This window comes from Xyrauchen texanus, chromosome 10, assembly GCF_025860055.1.
Source record: "Xyrauchen texanus isolate HMW12.3.18 chromosome 10, RBS_HiC_50CHRs, whole genome shotgun sequence".
Lineage (NCBI taxonomy): Eukaryota > Metazoa > Chordata > Actinopteri > Cypriniformes > Catostomidae > Xyrauchen > Xyrauchen texanus.
Window position 1 is genome coordinate 40,482,343 of NC_068285.1, and position 19,563 is coordinate 40,501,905.

The 19,563-nt window shown below is 39.6% G+C and overlaps 1 protein-coding gene across 2 annotated transcripts in view; it reads right to left on the reverse strand.

Annotated features, from left to right (window-relative positions):
- Positions 1-8,152: 8,152 nt before the first annotated feature.
- Positions 8,153-19,563, reverse strand: part of pabpc1b (poly A binding protein, cytoplasmic 1 b) — a 44,164-nt gene continuing 32,753 nt past the window's right edge. The window contains exons 8-15 of one of the 2 annotated variants that reach the window (XM_052135666.1): positions 12,625-12,897; positions 12,448-12,538; positions 10,833-10,943; positions 9,448-9,581; positions 9,265-9,349; positions 9,035-9,165; positions 8,644-8,742; positions 8,153-8,538 (exon numbers count right to left, since the gene is read on the reverse strand). In XM_052135666.1, coding sequence (XP_051991626.1) covers positions 8,650-8,742; positions 9,035-9,165; positions 9,265-9,349; positions 9,448-9,581; positions 10,833-10,943; positions 12,448-12,538; positions 12,625-12,897 — 918 coding nt within the window. In that variant the 3' untranslated portion in view covers positions 8,153-8,538; positions 8,644-8,649. Of the gene's footprint in view, positions 8,539-8,643; positions 8,743-9,034; positions 9,166-9,264; positions 9,350-9,432; positions 9,582-10,832; positions 10,944-12,447; positions 12,539-12,624; positions 12,898-19,563 lie in introns of both variants that reach the window. The other variant, XM_052135665.1, reaches the window with a different exon arrangement.

Genomic DNA, 19,563 nt, shown 5'->3' on the forward strand with positions numbered 1-19,563 from the left:
AAATAGGAGGTTTTCTAGTTTACACTGTACTGCATCATGGCTCTGCAGTTTGAATTTTAAAATACATGCTACAGACCTTTGCATTTATTCATTTTGCCAGAATGCATTCATCCAAATTTACATCAGTTCATTTAAGTATACGTACATGATGGAATGAAACCCATGACATTGTAGGTGCCATGTTCTATCTGCTGAGCTACAGAAACATTTCTGATGCTAGGGGGTATTTCACGGAACACCTGTTGAGACAACATGTTTTGTTCACCTGGTTGGGAGGGAGAAGCAGCAGCAGGTAATTGTAATGACTAGCCCTGAGAGAGTTGTTAAGAGTGCAAGTACTCAAGCGTAAGCAGACAGTTGTGTCCAAGTAAAAAAATACATGCACCGTTGCTCTCAGAAAGAAACCAGCAACTGTTGTTTGTTAAGAAAAGGTGTGCTCTTACTTTTTGCAAATAGACTTTACACTGAAGGATGAACCCGGGCCATATCTAGGGACCAGAATATCATAAAGTTTTGGGGGTGAGCTCTTTTGACTACTTACAACTACCTAGAAGCCATTCAGAACACCCTAGCAATCAGCTAACAATGTCCTGACAACCACCCAGAACCCTAAACTTAGACCTCTACATTATTTAAAATCATAACAGAGTATAACTATTGAGCTCGACAAGACCAATAAACACAGAACACCCAAGCAACCACTTAACAAACACCCGAAACACCCTAGTAACCAGCTAGAAATGCCCTAACAACCATCCATAACCATAACTTTAGAGAGCTACATAATTTAAACTCATTACAGAGTTGAACAATTGAGCTTAACAAGGCAAATATGCGCAGAACACTCTAGCAACCACCTAGCAACACCCTAACAACCAACCAGAATACCTTAACAATCACCAAGAACACCCTAGCAACAACACAGCAATGTTAGCATGGTTGCACAAAAAAGGCACCATTTTAAAATTAATATACTGGATAAATAAACTCTTTTCCCCTTTTGCAGGGGTTCCCAAACATTTTTGCCAGCTGAAGCGCTATAGCCTGAACGATTTACTTGAAGTACCTCTGATATTTCAAGTAATGTTGATATTTAAGTCATTTTAATTTAAATTTAATTTAAATCATATTTCAAAATAAAATAACTTCTACACCATCTTTGCATGTTTACTTGAAATATTTCTGTTGATGTTAACATTTTTATTAAAACATTAATTTACAAGTATACTTTTAATTATACTTTTTTTTTCCAACTTCATTCTGCATTGATATGTAATTACAATCTCATGAACCGCCACAGTTCTGTCACAAACCCCATTTGGGACACCCAGCCCTAGTGCCAAACCTGGCACAACACATCCACTCATGCTGAAGGTAAAGCAATACAGAATGATCCACGAGCGGTGTCAGCAATAAATCAGTCCAAAGCCTGCAATTTCAGTCTAGACTACAAAATACAAAAGAATAGTACTGTTGTAACTGCAAGCTGTCTTTCAGGGACTAAACACTCTACCTGTGTGGATTATGGCACACATTGGAGAAGTGAATCATTCAGAGAAAAAAAAAGACCCAAGATCAATGGCAAACAGGCGATATCTTTGTCTGACAGCAATTGAACTGGGAAGAAACAGTTTATCAGATGAGTTGACAAAAGCTGAACACAGTTGACAAGTGAGAGAGGGCATGTGACCTTTTTATAGGTGGAAAAACACTTGTTAATGTTTTCTTGAGAGCATGACAATTAAGGAAGATTATTTTCAGCAAACATAAGAAACCACCATAAATGGACAGGTCAAACATAATTGTAAACATAATGAAACTGACTCTGTAATATAAGACTCTATTTGAACTTTTATGTTGTCACTCGAAAAACAATTATTTTTATTGGGGGAAATGTCACAACATAACAGGGTTGTTGTGTAAATAATGTACAGAGACTGAAAATTCTGAATTTTCTCAGAAGTAGCATCTTAGATTAAATGTTAACAGGGAATGCAGATATTTTAATTTAAATAAAAACTAAATTTAGGTAGAATTAGATTTTTTTAAATTCTATATAACCCATCACAATGTAATGATGCAAACTAGTTGAAACAAAGATTAAATACGCAGTACATATTAAAGGGGTCATGTCGTGAGGAATCAAATTTTCATATAAGATATTATATGCAAAAATATAACATAAAAGAGTTCATTGTACTATCCGGAGCGTGTAGCGTTGAAATGTCACGTCTCGGGTAAGCACGTGCCGCGAACGGGTCGAGAGTCGAGACCGCGATCAATAAAAATCAAAAGGAATACGCTACAATGGCCCTCCAACTGGTTTTTTATGTTTCGAAACCGGACGCGTCGTAAAACGACGCCAAAGGTACACCCGGCGCGTCAATAAGCGACGCCAAGGGGTCCTGCCCGAGCGTCAGTATGTGACGAGTTGGGGTGTGAGAATGTGTTGATAAAAACATACTGTAAGTTTCAGAACTCAAAACTTCCTTCTCACTGCAAAAAAGAGCTTTTGTTGAAACCAATCTGCCAAAACGACTCATTATGATGTCACACTGTGATAGACATTTGAATCTGACCGTCTCCATAACAACACATCAATAGGTGTGTTCGACTTAAAGTGCATCTCGATTTACAAACTTTCTAACAGACATGCACTGCTTCAATTCTGCGCCGATCGGTCTGCACAGCACTGCATGAATTTGAAAACAACAATTGATTACTTTACCTCACAATGGGAGAAAGGAAAGTTTTCAATCATTTCCGTGGTATAAATTAATATATTTAATGGTTTATTTAAAAATTCTTCCCTTCATTTTGTATTTCACTTATCTAGTATCCTGTTAATTAATTAAGTGAAAACGTGACTCTATATACATTTATGCAAAACTTGTTATATGTGTCTCCAGGTACAATTCCCTATAGTTTTCAGTAGAAATTAACACTAGTGGCGCTACAACAACTGTGTTTTACTCACTTTCACACAAATCATGACTTTAATGGCTGATAATGACTCTATAAATACTTCCTTTTCTCTATATTATTCAGAACCTTCTATTTTATGTTATCGACACCCTTTTACTCTAATGCATCTTTTGAAAAACTATACATTTTTATGTTTGTATTACAGACCCACCTACATATAAACACTTATTCCAGCAACTATAGGGCATTGGACTTAGAGCCGGAGACTCTGGCTCAAGTCCAGCCATGAACTCAAGCTGACACGTGACACGACGGAGTCATATAATCTGCATGAAATTATGTGGTTGCTTTAGGAAATGTGCTTTTCCATTTAGCTTCTGCATTTTAAAACACTAATGGTTACGTTTAGGCATTGACAAGGTAAGGGTGTCTTTTTTAACGTCTCATACATATATTTTAAAACACTATTTGTCAGGGACGGACTGGGGCTAAAAAACAGCCCTGGACTTTCTCCCAAATAGGCCCATCATCCGGCCATTCGCCACTAGCCTCTTTTCTTTTACTTTTTCCCATCCACCTTTCTCCTTACGTTTTCTGCTAGCCATTCTGCCGGCGATTTAACCCTTTCACATAAATGTAAAATATTCTGGCTGACTGTTATTTAGACCGTTATTTACTTTATGGTTTCCATGGTGACGCGTCATTGCTTGTCACGTGACACACCGCAGCCACAACAGCACTGAATGAATGATGATATGCTTTATGCCGTTTTTCCTTTTTATTAAAAATATTCACACATTTGTTAGCATGTTAGCATGAAATATCTGATATTCAGATTGTCAAATAAATGCAAGTGGGTGAGTTTTGTTGTCTAAACACCTTTATAACGATCGCGTTAGTTGAGCTGTGAGCGATGGGCGCCGTCATAGTGCCACAGTTCAGAGAATCGGATCTGTTGGATTTAGGCTACAACACGTTAATTCATCCACTTCTCCCAAAATACATGAAAGTAAGTGACCGGTGAACTGGGAGAAGAATAGAGTAAACTTTAAAGTTACTTTCACAATGTGTATCTGATTGATATGAATAAAACGTGTCTAATTATTATGGAAAGGAATATTATTGCCGTTTCCATAGACATCAGTGTGTATTTTACAAACTCTATGTCTCTCTAAATGTATTGTATTGTTTGTTTAGTACCTACGTATGTGAAATGAAATTATATGTCTGAAACCTAAAACCTAAAAGAAACATTATGTGGTTGAAAACACTGAAAACTAAGTTGTGATATGACAGCGCTGAGCGCGTCCGTCTCTGGCTCAGCGCCAGCCAACGCGCGAAAGCACATTTAATATTAGCAGCTAATCACGGTGCACTGACCGTTCTAATCACACTGGTGTGTGTGTGTGTGTGTGTGTGTGTGTGTGTGTGTGTGTGTGTGTGTGTGTGTGTGAGATCGTACGTGCGAAAGGGTTAATTTCGTCCTGGCTGCAGCTCATGTACAAAACTGTACATTTTTCTAAACTGACCTGCTTCCATTACAAATCTGACTGCGGCCGGGGACGAATCACAAACTGGCTAGTAGGCCGACTCTTCTTCCTCAGTTTTTTTTTTTTTTTTAACACGTTGCATATAAGTGATCGTATTAGTGTCCCTACTGTTGGCTGTTCATATTGCTTTATTATACTTTTTTTTGTGCCGACGGACGGCCCTCGGTTGGACGGCCGTTCTGGACTTTTCCCGAACGCACAGATTGTCAGTCCGTCCCTGCTATTTGTTAGGTTCAGGCAAATGATTTAGGTTATGGAGGTGTTTTAAAAATATATATATATAAAATTCAACTTAAAACCATGTCTGAATATGACACCATTTCACTTGCTTTTGGCACCCCCAGCTGGACATTTCACTGGAAAACTGCAGCCAAACGTGTTATACAACATGTAAATTATGAATTATAAAAATGTTGTCAGGTTCACGTCAATTTCATGAGATCAGGCTGCAAATGCAGTTGTTTCTGGAGAATGACCTTTCTGTGGCAGAATACTATAGTACACGACAGCAAGGATTATCATAACACATTATCTTGACACATTGAAGGACTGAGCAAAGAGCTTTCAGCACATCTTCAATTTTTTGCAATGGTAACTCTGGAAAACGCATCACATCTTCAAGTCTTTTTGGAGAATCCCTGAGTTGAGGTCATGTGTCTATGAGCAAGGAACGCTGCAGATGTTCTGATGATTCATTTCCATTTTAGACCGCCTCATCTTTGGTTGCACCCTGCTGGATCTGATGTTGTACGTTTACAGAAAACACTCTCTGTTCAGCCTCTGCATTTACATGTATGATAAGCCATTGAACCGTTTTAATGAAAGACTGCTAAACCTAGATTAGAAGATACCCTTGTATCAGTGAATGCTGACAGGAGTTAGTGTTAGATACAGGGCGATTCAGAAAAGCTGTCCTGTTTCCTGTCGCTCCCTTAATGCATTCAATGCACCAATTGTTGCAATACCTCTTTTTTCATTGTCTGAATGTTCCCGAGGTGTTTTATCACATTCATCACATATTCAGATGCCATTTGTCACCAGGTTGAAGAGACTGGTTCCTTTTGGTCAACCTTTGCATGACCCCTCTCATCCCAGGCCCTGGGGCGGCTGCCCACCTTATAGTTACTTGATTGAAGAATCAAATGGTAATGAGAGCAAAAGGTGAAGCAGACGCTGTTGTTCTATGGCCATGTCCTTGTTCCACCAACTGATGACTAATTAATCCTCTTGACTATGTAAAAAAATCTTGTGACTTGAAATGGTGACCTACTTTAGGCACACAGTAAATTGAGACTAAAGCCTTTCAAAATGAAAGGGTAACATGATTTGAGTGCTTTGATATTCTCCCAGGGATGAAAGTGTCTGCTAAAAGTAAAAGCAAATGTAATGAGAGCAAGGTGCAAAACAGTTCATTCTGCACCCAAGTGGACATAACATAATAACACAACACTACTGCTCAGCATTTATATTACCTCTATTGAATATAACTTACAGGCAATAAACCATGACCTAGTGGTTTGTGTAAGGGCTTTCAATACATTGAGGCCATAATAATACAGGAGATGTTCAAGTCCAGCCTGTCATGTTCCATCTCTATGGAAGTATGTTAATGACAAATGTCTTTGAAACAATAAGCACACTTAATTGCTGATGGCAACTTTTTCTATTACTCTCTCAAGACTCATCGCAGCTGTGGTAACACTTAAAAAAAAAAAAAAACTAATTACAGGGTAACATAATACAAAGTAAATTGTTATCAGTTTGCACTAAATAATTAATTATTCTAATGAAAAATTGCACATACAAAGTTTGCTAGATTTACACCGCTAAAAAGGCAGAAACGCATCATCACAGGTCTGTGAAAAGTGTAAACAGTCCTGCACACTTAAAGTGCCATCTCAAACTAAGAAACATTTGAATGGTTTATGGTAGTTAGATTGATTTATCAAAACTGGCAATTGTACAGGTCCTCTCCCTGTAGCTCTCGATCTTCATCAACACTCGATGGCCCAACCTAGTGGTGAAGCAAGTGAAGATTGTGCATTGGCACTCTTCTGCTTTTTACTATGCTATGATGTACAAGGTTTAATTGAAAAATTAAATAAAAAGCCAACATTTTTAATGAAAATATGAAATGTCTTATAATTTACTCACCCTCATGCCCAAGTCCGTAACAAGGAATTCTGAGCCCCAGTTTAAAATTTGTTTTGGACCCCCAACGAGCTGTTGGCCCTTAGAACTGTTATGACCTTTCACCCCATTAGCTACAGCCCTCTCATGCCATACCACATGTGTTTGTCTTTCTTCTGTAGAACACAAATGAAGATTTTTAGAAGAATATCTCAGTTCTGTAGGTCCATACAATGCAAGTGAATATTGGCCAGACCTTTGAAGCACCAAAAAGCAAATAAAGGTTACATTAAAGTACTCCATTCAACTCTAGTAATCTAGACTCTACAATCCAACGTGCAGTTGAGCTTCAGGAGAGTGCTGAGTTCAAGCGGTCTCACGTGTGACGTATTCATGTTGCTATGATACAGACGTAATCTTATTCTCCACTTGGTTGGGACATCCAGGATAGCACACAACGCACCATTGTGAGTAAAGAAACAGATCAATACAGACCTAAACCAAAATCAACCAAGATACTGTACAGCGTTCCTCATTTGTAAACAGTGCTGCTGTTCCGGCTGTGATGCAGGTGCGTCAGTTCTCACGTGTTTCAAACGGCAATGCAAATGAAAGCATGATTTAGAGTAAAAAAAAATAAAAATGTATATTTATCTTTTTCGCACCAAAAGCAATTGTGTCGCTTTAGAACACATTAATGTAACCGCTGGTGTCATATCGATGATGTTTATGCTGACTGTCTGTGATTTTTGGAGCTTCAAAAGAGAAATATCCATTCACTTGCACTTTAAGGAACTATTTAGCAGAGATATTTATTCCTATTTTTATTCAAATGTGTTCCGGTGAAGAAAGTCATACATACCTGGAATAAACAATGAGATAAATAATGAGTAGATAATGAGAAAACTTTCATTTTTGGGTGAACTTTCCCTTTAAGTGATCAAGTCGATTTTGAGTAAGAACAGACTAAAAAATATAACTCCTTTACCACGGTTTATCTTGCCATTGCCATCTCTAGGCTCAATCATGATCTCAAGCTCGATTACACTTCTTAGTGCTTGATGCATGCAAAGTGCACTAGATGGCGTTATAGGAAGTGTAATCTAGCATAAAATCATGATCAACAAGAAGACTACTGTCAAGATTTATTGTGAAAAAGGAGTTTTATTTTGGTTTCTCACCCAAAACCGATTGGATTGCTTTAGAAGACACTGATTAAACCACTGGAGTCTTAAGGATTACTTTAAGCTGCGTTTATGTGATCTTTGGAGCTACAAGTTCTGGCCACCATTCACTTGCATTTTAAGGACCTACAGAGCTGAAATATTCTTCTAAAAATCTTCGTTTGAGTTCAGCAGAAGAAAGTTATTAAAATCTGTGATGACATGAGGGTGAGTAAAACCTTCAAATATCACTGACACAGCTTGTAAATTCTTACAAACCCGAGTTTTCCACTTTTGTAGTCTGACATTTAAAACAAGGATCCCTTTGTATCCCAAATCACTACTGAATTTGAGATTTTGAAGATAAAAGGAAGACACTCACTCTTTAACATTTTAATGAGCTTTATTTCAGCAAGCAATTTTTCAATGTAAGATAAACTTCACATTGCTGGTTCAGTCAGTTCTCTCCTCCATTCCAAGAACATGACCCCAGTCTTTAAATGCAAATAAAACAAGGCAGGAATGCTTTAGGGATGTTTTCCCTATTCCGTGGAATGTTTTTTTTTTTAACCCCAATATAATTTTTCTGTTTTACTCTTTTTATTCCTTTTTTAAAATACCTAACTAGGCCTAGGATTTTCTTCTCTAGACCTGGCTCCTTCTAGTTTCTTTTTTAAATATTGTTTTAGATGTTTTGCTATATTTTCTGTGTTTTAGTTTTTTCAATGTTTAATTTTTTTCTCCCGGTGAAGTTTCAAGGTTTCACACCCCTGCAAAACAGAGACATCATGAACTTCCAGTTCTCACTCAAACAGAGTAAACATTTGACACAAACAGAATGAAAGACCACTGATAACAAAAGGAACATCTGTTACCTTGGCTTAGACGTTTGGCACACCAGCAGAGTTGGTCACTGTTTTCTGAGCGGCTTCTTTAGCCTGGTGAGCCTGGAGTACGGCAACAGCCTCATCAACCTGTTTAAAACAATTAACAAAATGTTCACACCACTGTTTCATGCAGAATTCTCCAGCCAGGGGACCAGCCAAGAGTCATGAATTTGTAAATCAGACTAAACTGATCGTGCTTCACGTAGAAGTTTGTATTCAGCCAACAAAGATCTGTTGTCTTGGCATTTTGCGTTAGTCTTTTCATCACATTCAATGGACACTGCAAACTCTCAACTAGTTCATAACCTTCAAATAAAATGTCCATTTCCATCACAACAACTACATTTTACATGTACACCAGGAAAGCGATGAATCAGACCTTGGAGCGCAAAGACTCTGGAGACTCCAGCATGTGAAGGAGCTCAGAGTTGTCGATTTCCAGAAGCATTCCAGTGATCTTGCCAGCCAGGCTGGGGTGCATGTTTTGGATTAGCGGGAAGAGACGTTCACCTGGGGGGAGAACAAATTTAATTAAAAATCATTCCCCCTCTCCACCTAACAAAATGAGTGTGAAGTAAAAAAAGTAGAAACCCTCGACAGAATCCTCACCCAGCATCTGCTTCTGTTCCTGTGGAGGAGCAGCGGCGAGCATTGATGCAGTCAGTGGCTCCTGTCCTTGCACATGCACAGCAGGCTGACAGAGAGAGACCGAATTTATTTATGCAACTTATAATAAGGCAAATCACATCTTATCGGTCAGACTCAATAGAGTGCTACCTGCTGCATAGTAACCTGAGGCTGTGTGTTCATGTGCTGTTGGGGGTTGCGGACACTGGGTCCGTATTTGTACTGAGGCACACCACGCACTGGGGGTGCAGCTGCGGCGGCCGCTGCAGTTGTGGGTCGTGGACCCATAGTCTGTGCGGCTGAGAGGAGAAAGCCAGATTTAGTACCACATACTTGTACTGAATAAGATAAATCCAATAGTACAGGATCACAAATGAAAAGGCTTCTATTTTGCGTCCGCTTTCATTTTTAATTCCCCTTTTTCTTTAATGGCAGTATGCAATCGAGCTGGCATGAAAATCCATGTTATCCAGAATTAATGGAGAATGTTCAAATGAGAATTTTGTGCGCTTCAATAGAAGCAAGAACATCTGACCTTGTTCAAGCAATGATGTTTAAAGGGTTAGTTCACTCAAAAATGAAAATTCTCTCATCGTTTACTCACCCTCATGCCATCCCAGATGTGTATGATTTTTTTTCAATGGAAAAACACAAATGAAGATTTTTAGAAAAATAGTTCAGCTCTGTAGGTCCTCACAATGCAAGTGAATGAGTACATTTTGAGGCTCTAAAAAGTAGCACAGCCTAGCCATCCTGGAACGGTCAACAAGGAGAGCTGTATGAATTGGTTTGAATGCGAGTGGAGAAGATGCCTCAGAACAAGCTCCTTGCTCAGACCGCTGCATAAACTCCTTTTGTGTGGTAAAAGAACTGTGGTCCATAGAAACAGCTGCTAATAAGGGATCAACGTATATCTATGCAGAGGAGGCTTGCATGCTGACATCATGCAAGAGGCAGATTGAACTCCACCCTTGTCAACATGCAAACCTCAAGCTGGCCGGAAGAGAACATTTTTTTTTATTTTTTATATTGATCTATTTCTTACACACACCCATTGTTTCACTTCAGAACACATTACTTAACCCACTGGAGTCGTATGGATAACTTTTATAATGGTTATATGTGCTTTTTAGAGCTTAAAAAAGTTGGCACCCATTCACTTGCTTTGAATGCACCGACAGAGCTGAAATATTCTTCTAAAAATCTTAATTTGTGTTCAGTAGAAGAAAGAAAGTCATACACATCTGTGATGGCATGAGGGTGAGTAAATGATGAGAGAATTTTCTTTTTTGGGAGAACTAACCCATTAAATATGTGTCTCTGTCACAATTTGCTTATTTGATTACTAACTTAGAAGCAGTTCAGTATCTTAAAATATTATTTCACAACTTTTAATGTTTAAATAAAACTTGATTTCCCCAGGTTTAAACTGGATTGTGCATCCCTGATTTTCAGTGTGGTCTCAGACTTTTGCATGAAGTGTATTGAAAGTGAGCAGTTAAAATTGGAATTACAGAGAATATCAAACTTCAGTGTATTTAGTGACTCACCAACGCGCTGAGTGGACATCATGCGGGGCACCTGGGAGGCAGGGCGCATGGTGCTGAACGTCTGAGGTCTGGGAGCAGACGGGCGCATCGTGCCAGGCATGTTCTGGAAGTCTGTAAGGAAAAATCTTGTTTACAAAGGCACTTACAATGGAATGTGGAATTTTAGAAAAGCATGTAGAAACATTCTTCTGTAAAACCTTGTGTACTATTTCAGATGTAAAGTTGTTTAAATCTTTTTTTACAGTTGCTTTAAGATTTGTTGACAACACATCAGCATGGCAATGGAAGTTGTAAAATTGAATAGAACTAAAGTCTGTCTAGTAAGCCAGTCCACTGTCGGCCATCTTGGGAATGCTCTAGGGAGGCTATTTCTTGTCATACAAGTGCAGCTCCTATCTACTTGAATGGGGAAAGACCGAAATCTCAAAAATGGTTGGTCAAGATTACGATCAAAGAACATATTTCAAATTAGCAATAACATTTGAAACTACTAGAATCATAAATTGAGCATCTTTACCTCATATTATGCAAAAAAAACAAAAAAACATTTCCAGGCTAGTTTAACTGAGCATGCACGTTCTTGAGTTGATTGCCTGTATCTTAAAGGTGATTGGCTTTTTTAATTGTAAGGCGGGACGTCCTTTCCACATCCGTTGACCATTGGGTGCTTAGAGATCCTAAGATGGGTGTTCTAATTTCTCCCATTCATTTAAATTGAAGTGGCCCATCTCTGCTAATTAAACTCTGATAGGATTTAACATGAAAAGTTTAGTATTAGGGGTGTGTGAGACTAGTTGACTAAATGTTATGATGCTGCTATTCGACACAGGAATTACTAGTCGGTTAATATTTTTCCGCATTAAAGTGTTCAACATTTTTTTTACACATTTACGTTTAGCTTTATATTATTACAAACACTGCACTTAAATTACTGTCATGTTAATGTTGCACATTTTAAATATAATTATTACAACAAATATTATTAAAAAAGATAATATCAGGAGCAGTTACAATGTTTCATTTCACCTCAGGCTGTGCATGCTTCTTCCCTCTCTCACTCGCGTCATGCATGCAAAACAATTCCCTCTTGCAAGACAAGCAAACTCAGCAAAGTAGCTCTGAAATCACTTTGGTGGTGGTGCGGGAAGCGGATTTCTGCAACGTTGGCTTCTTCTTTAAATCTGTGCGTGCTGGAAAGTTATTTTCCAGCGATCTGGCTATTTCAAGCACAGGATAGCCACCTAAGGTGAGTCAAGACCTGTCTTTCACCAGTCCATGTCGACTTGTTCATTTTGGTCATCAAAAAATGTATGCTTTTTAGTCAGCCTAGGAAATGACTGTTTTAGGCAAGGTATGCCATTTTTTAATCTGCTGATTACGAAGGCTATTTTCAATGAGGTGCCAACTGCTTAACAGATTAAACTATCTTTTATTCTGTATGCACGTCATGTTTAGAATACATTAGGTTTAATGTAGGCTACATCAGAGGCCTATTTTTTTATTTTACATAGTAACTGTTTTTGGTTAATGCTTTTAACAGCATTTTCAATCCTAGATTTGGCTTACTTGTTTATCATTTTCAACAATGTCCTGAATGATTTGACTGTTGACTTACGCTGAGGCCTGACGCCCTGTGTAGTCCAGCGAGGGCTGGGTCTGAGCTGGGCGAGCTGACTGGTTGGGTAATATGCAGCTCGGTTCTGGGCCTGTGAGTAAAGAACACCATTAATATAATAGAAGGAAACTGCCTGTTAATAATCAAAACAAATGACAATCAATCAGTTGCGCTTACTTGTGGAATAGCAGCCATGAAGTATCCTGATGGCGGTGCAGGTTGGTAGGGGTTGATAACAGGGTTTGGCACCGCACGGACACTAGCCATCCTCTGCATGTACTGGTTGGTGAGGTGGGCCTGCCGTTCCTCTTTGCGCTGAGCTAGAGCCACGTAGAGCGGCTTAGTGGCCACAATACGGCCATTCATCTCAGTCACTGCCTTAGTGGCTTCCTCAGGAGAAGAGAAACAGACAAAACCGAAGCCTTTACTGCGACCACCGTCCATCATGACCTGCAACGGAGGAGAGCAGGGTTATGGAAAAAATCTTAAAAGCAACATTAAAATAAATAAAAGATTTTAGAAAGGTTTCATAACCAACAACAGTTGCCTACAACAACAAAGCCTAAATAGCTTATCAGGGTTCCCACTCTTAAAGGCACACATTTCCAGGACATTTTATGCACCCAACAAGTGTAATATTTAAGCTAAAACACGTGTCTTTTATTTTGCCGTTTGTGTGTTTTTGACAGTAGTTTCTCACCTCCAGACAAGCAGTTTGCTCCATGGTCCATTGTGATTATTAATCCCCGTAAAGCTGTGATTCAATTAAATAAATACATAGTTTGTATGTGCTGTGCAATTCAGAGTGCTCTCTGTCTCGGTCATCTCACACACACAAGAGCGCACGTGATGATAACGATGAGTGGTTTTCACTGTATGAGCGGCCATCTCTACACATTTATTTTGAAGCATGCATTACTTGTACATTATTTAATTATTAAATTAACTCAGAGGCTTTAGTTTAACTATCACACTAGGATACTTTTTTATTTGATTAACTGTACATTAAAACATACATTTTTGTACAAATATTTCATATTTCATGACATTCTGCATTTATTGCTAATGCCATTTTTATGACTAGATTCAGTGTTTTCCACATGCTACATGTGGTAACTGCAGGATCAGCTGACTCCGATCGTTGAATTATTGAGAATTAATTCAAATCCTGAGGTATTAAAGGGATAGTTCATCCAAAAATGAAAATTCTCTCATCATTTACTCACACTCATTATATCCCAGGTGTGTATGAAAAATATCTCCGCTCAGTAGTTCCTTAACCTGTTGATATGCACCCCCTTTTTGAGCACAAACCATGAAAATGACATACCTGAACCTAAATGTTTGTATTTACTGGACACTTTGGAGTATGGACACAGTTGTAGTATCTTTTGAAAGAAGACACTTTGGGCTTTATTTCCCAATGACGAAGGGTAATTCTTTCAGGTGAGATCTCATGTAAACAATGGAGAATATATCAATATTTCTCAGATTTATCACTTTTATGGACAAAAAGTGCTATTGGATGTTTTTCAATGAACGCTTGTCATGGAACGAACTGGATTCATCTGGCGATCATGTTTTCATAAAAAAGGTATGAAGTCCAGTTTTGATATTGCATGTTTTCATTTGCACTCCTGGTACAAATAACTAAATTGCTGTTTCTGGAGCATTGCTATCGTGAAACAGAGATCGGATATCAAGGTTAAACCCATAGACCTTTGACAACATGTATAATTTGTTAACATCAATTACATTTATAGACGGTAAATTATATATTAAATGTAAGCAGAGTGATGTCACTACCATATGCGGGGGGGGATTGCGTATCAACAGGTTAAAATGCAAGTGAATAGAGATTTCTCTTTTGAAGTTCCAAAAACCACAGACAGTCAGCATATATGTCATCGATACGACTCCAGCAGTTAAATTAATGTTTTCGAAAGCATCGATGATTGCAACACACTCCAAAAAAGTTGGGACAGTCAAGTGTTTTCCACTGTGAAACATCACCTTTTGTTGTAATAACACTTATTAAACATTTGGGCACTGAAGGTCTTTGTTGCCATATGGTGTGCTTCATAATGCGCCACACATTCTCAATTGGAAACAGGTCAGGACTGCAGTCAGGCCAATCTAGCACCCACACTCTCTGCTCACACAGCCATGCACTTGATATTCAGGCAGTATGTGGTTTGAAGAGAGGGAAGGGGTGATTGGTATTGAGTGCTCTCACAGACTGGGGGAAGAAGCTATTGAGCAGTTTGGTAGAGCGGGCTCGGATGCTCCGTTACTGGAAGAGACTGTAGGAGGGATGGGTGGTTTCCTTCACAATACAGTGGGCTTTGATGGAGCACCGTGGAAAGGAAAATGTCCATGATAGAGGGGAGAGGGACACCGATGATCTTTGAGGCTGTATTTTCTGTTCGCTGTAGTGTTTTGCGGTCTGTGGTGCTGCAGTTCCCATACCAGACAATGATGCAGCTGGTCAACACACTATCAATGGTGCCCCTGTAAAATGTGGTGAGGATGGGTGAAGGGAGACTCGCTCTTTTCAGCCGGCGCAGGAAGTGGAGGCGCTGAAGGCCCTCTTGGATACTGATATTGTATTAGTGGTGGAACTGACATCTTCTGTGATGTGCACCCCCAGGATTTTAGTGCTACTAACGCTCTCCACGGTCACACCTTTGATGGTCAGTGGGAGGTGGTCAACAGAGTTTCTCCTGAAGTCCATCACAACCTCCATTGTCTTCCCCACATGGAGGGTCAGGTTGTTAGCACCACACCATTCAAGTAGTTGTGCCACTTCCCCTCTGTAGAGTGTTTCATCATCATTGTTGCTGATGAGGCAATGCTGATGATTATACAGTTGTAATGAGGAGGAGGGCGGGGCCGGACACAGGCCCAGCCCTGAATTTAGCTAATTAGGCGGGAGGGTGAAAAGACGAGCCGGAGGTGTCAGTTAGAGAGAGAGCCACATGCGACCGCTGTGCATGTGTGTTTATGTGTTTAAGGTTATTTAATTTATGATATTAAAAGTTACGTTGACTGTTCAGCCGGTTCCAGCCTCCTCCTTGCCCATCTTTCCCTGTTGTACTGATGCCGAAACCCAGGAAGGAGGAACCGTGGCCGTCCGCCGGGGGACGGAGTTGGCGCTGCCAGCCGCCAGGAGTCGGAGGAACTGCTGCCATCCGCCAGGAAGGGGAGGAGCCGTTCTGTCCACTAGGGGTCAGAGGAATCAATGCCATCCGCCCGAGGAGGAGCGGTTGTTTTCTGCCAGAGGACAGAGGAGTGGATGAGGACCAGGCGACGGCATGTCCAGGAACTGCCAAATGGATTTTTCTCTCTCTCTCTTCTCTATCTGTCACTCTGCCTCGCTCTTTCCCTCTTCCCTCTCCCTCCCCTCATCTCTCCCAGGGCTCCAGAAAGGTGGCTCCAAGAAGTGAGATGAGGGGAGTACGTCATGACGAGGATGAGGGTGGTCAAATCAGCTGGGAGGGGGATAAAGACGAGCCGGAGGCAATAGTCGAGAGAGAGAGAGAGAGAGAGACACATGTGGCCACTATGCGTGTGCACGTCTATGTGTTTTAAGTTGTTTTAAGTTAATTTCTGTCATTAAAGTTTACATTGACTGTTCTGCCAGTTCCTGCCTCCTCCTTGCCCATCCTTTACTCATTGCAACAGTATACAGTACTATGACACAATTGCCTCACCTGTTTAACATCCCCTGTTTCACATCACCTTGTTATTTCAACTCGTCAAATTAAATTGCCCGTCTCAACTTTTTTGGAGCGTGTTGCAATCAACTGATCTGAAATTACTGTACATTTAAAAAATAAAAGTGAAATTCACAAGGTAAATCATTATATAATGTGTCGTTGTATTGCTGTTAATATAGCAAAGGTTTAATAGAATTTACAAATCACTCCTTTTTGTTTTTATTCACATTTTTCACACTGTCCCACCTTTTTTGGAATTGGGGTTGTAACTCTAAATCATGCTTCCATTCTGCAGCAGTACACCCATGTGAGGTTAACGCATTGGCATTTGAAACACGCAAGAACAGACAAATAAGCATCACAGCCTGAAGAGCAGCGCTGTTAACAAGGGAGGAGGAGAACCCTATACAGAAGCTTAGTTGGTTTTGGTTTAGATCTCTATTAATCTGCTTCTTTACTCACAATGGTGTTTTTGTGTGCTCATCCTGGATGTCTCAACCGAGTGGAGGATGTGAGATTGCACCTGTGTCCATGGCAATACGAATACATCACAAGACAGACCGTTTGGACTCCACCCTCTCTTGAAGTATTGGATTAGAGTTAAAATGTACTTAAATATTAATATTTTTCGCACCAAAAGCAATCATATTGCTTTAGAAGATATTAACTCCGCTAGAGTTGTTTCGATGACGTTTATGCTGACCGTATGTGATTTTTGGAGCTTCAAAAGAGAACTCTCCATTCACTCAGGACCTACTGAGCCAAGATATTTTTCTTCAAATGTGTTCTGGTAAAGAAAGTCATACACACTTGGAATATCATGAGGGTGAGTAAATTATGAGAGAATTTTCATTTTTGGGTGAACTATTCCTTTAAGGCTGAATCACCAAACTACCAAGTATGATTTTTAAAAACAAATGTATAATTAGTCCGACTGTCATCGTTGTCTAAAGTTTATAACTCACAGGGATGCAAACTCATGAGGGTTGAAAAAGTTGAGACAATCATGTTTTCTAGGATATTTTTTTAAGAATAAGCTAAAAGCACAAACTTTTTGGGGGGATTTTCTCCCTTTTACTCCCTATTCCCAATGCGCTCTAAGTCCTCATGGTGGCATAGTGACTCAATCCGGGTGGCAGAGGATGAATCTCAGTTGCCTTCGCATCGGAGACAGTCAATCCATGCATTTTATCACGTGGCTTGAGCACGTTACCACAGAGACCTAGCACGTGTAGAGGCTCATGCTATTCTCCACGGCATCCACACACAACTTACCATGTGACCCACCGAGAGCGAGAACCACATTATAGCGTCCACGAGGAGGTTAACCCAACGTGACTCTACCCACCCCTAGCAACCGGGCCAATTAGTTGCTTAGTAAGCCTGACTGGATTCATTCAGCATGCCCTGGATTCGAATTTGCGACTCCAGGTGTGGTAGTCTTTACTTGCTGAGATACCCAGGCCTCTTAAAAGCACAAACTTCATTCTCAATCACTTTTTGCCTATGTATTTTTTTAATTGCTTTCCACTCTTAATTAATCTACAAACAAATAAAGAAAAATGTTAAGTTTATCCAGTCAGAATTTATTCCTTGATGCTTACAAGCGAAGTGTGACAACTGTTTCACAAATCACATGACCGAAGCAGCATGCAAGTCTGAGCTCCACCCCATCAAGCCTTCAGAATTTCCACAGAATCCCTCAACAGTGCAACTGAATACGCAACTAAAAGTGGTGTTTTTCAAAACTTGGATTTCCTACTAGGAAAAGTGCAATGGAATGCATCTTGAAGTTAGAATTACAACTTGTAGGCTCGTGCAGAAATTCTCAACACCGATTTCTCCGGGATGCAGATGCGTGATGTCACACAAACATGTCGACACTCAGGGAGATATACAAAGTAAGTGATAAACATTCGCTTTATTAAGTTATATCGATAAATGAGTTTGTTCCCACATTCCCACAAAAGCCTGCAGAAAAAGCTGTATAAAACATAATCTCTTTTGATATTCATACACCTGAAGCACAAATGCTAGCACTGCAGCATTGTTTAACATTTGGGTTGCTAGGAGACCTATCTAATGAGAGTCAAACACCTGCTAAGCTAACAGGAGCATTGCAGTTTTGTTTTCTAAAACATCATCTTCAGAATATCGGGGAATGGAATGCATTTATGGTCGGAGATATCAAGTAGGAATATCCCACATCCAACTTGAATGGAATGCAGCATAAACGTGTACCCTGATGAAATGAAATTTATTGCAAGGAACATTTAAATCTCAAATATTATTAGATAGATTTTTCCAGGTATTATAGACCTCCTTGATAGATTCATATGAAAAATTATGATTTTTGATGTTCATTTCACAAAACAGTCATGTTGCAGTTAAAATTATGCTTGCTTGAGCATTTTTGGGGCTTTTCCACAACACGGTACAACTCAAATTTTTGGGGTTTTCCACTGTTGATAGTTCCTGATACTTGTTTTAGTACCACCTCGGTCGAGGTTCCAAGCTGAGCCGATATTAAATGTGATGTCAAAATCCTGCAGATCACTGATTGGTCATGGAGAATCGTTACTAACACGTCACTGGATTTCTGACTCACAACATCAACCCGCAAGTTTTAAAGTTAGCAACAGTGATAACAGTATAATTTGTTCACGCGACTTTCAAATTGTGAAAAAATAAATGGCTGTGCGCAAAACCACGCCGTGGTCATTAAACGAGGTGCAGACGGTCCACTCGTTAGTGATGAGCGAAACGAAAAAGTCTCTCCGGAAGTGTATCAGCTGTTGGCCGCACGCGGCTACCACCGGACCTACCAACAGTGTAGGGAAAAGGTAAAAAAAACGTAAGTGACTACAGAACCATCAAGGAAAAGTGGAAGTGGTTCTAGCAAATGGATGCTAACTAAACCAGCGAGCAATGGGAGGGAGAGTGCCCTGGCTTTATGCAGCACAATGAGCTAGTACTGTAACGTGCAGTGGAAAAGTGCCATTAAGTGTCGTTTCAAATTCTGGCTTTCGTTCGTGGACATGTTTTTAAAATGTCAGTTGGTATTATTAGTTGACTGCCACATAAATGTATGATAGGCATAGCATCTTATTCATTGTTAAACTGTGTTTTCTTAACGGCATGAATCGCATTGAAGGCCTAGACTTAAAATGCATGGCCCGCGGCTGGACTTCATAGTATTTAAGCATTATAAAAACAAAGCAGATCTATCATTTCTGTTCAGTTTGTGAACTGCCAAGCATGAATTTTCATCCAAAAAGACAACAATAATAATAATCTAATAATGATAACACTGATAAAAATGAGTATCAATTACCTTCTCCTTTATTAAAATTAGCAAGTAAAATCTACTGACTTCAGTAGAATGATTAATCCAGGG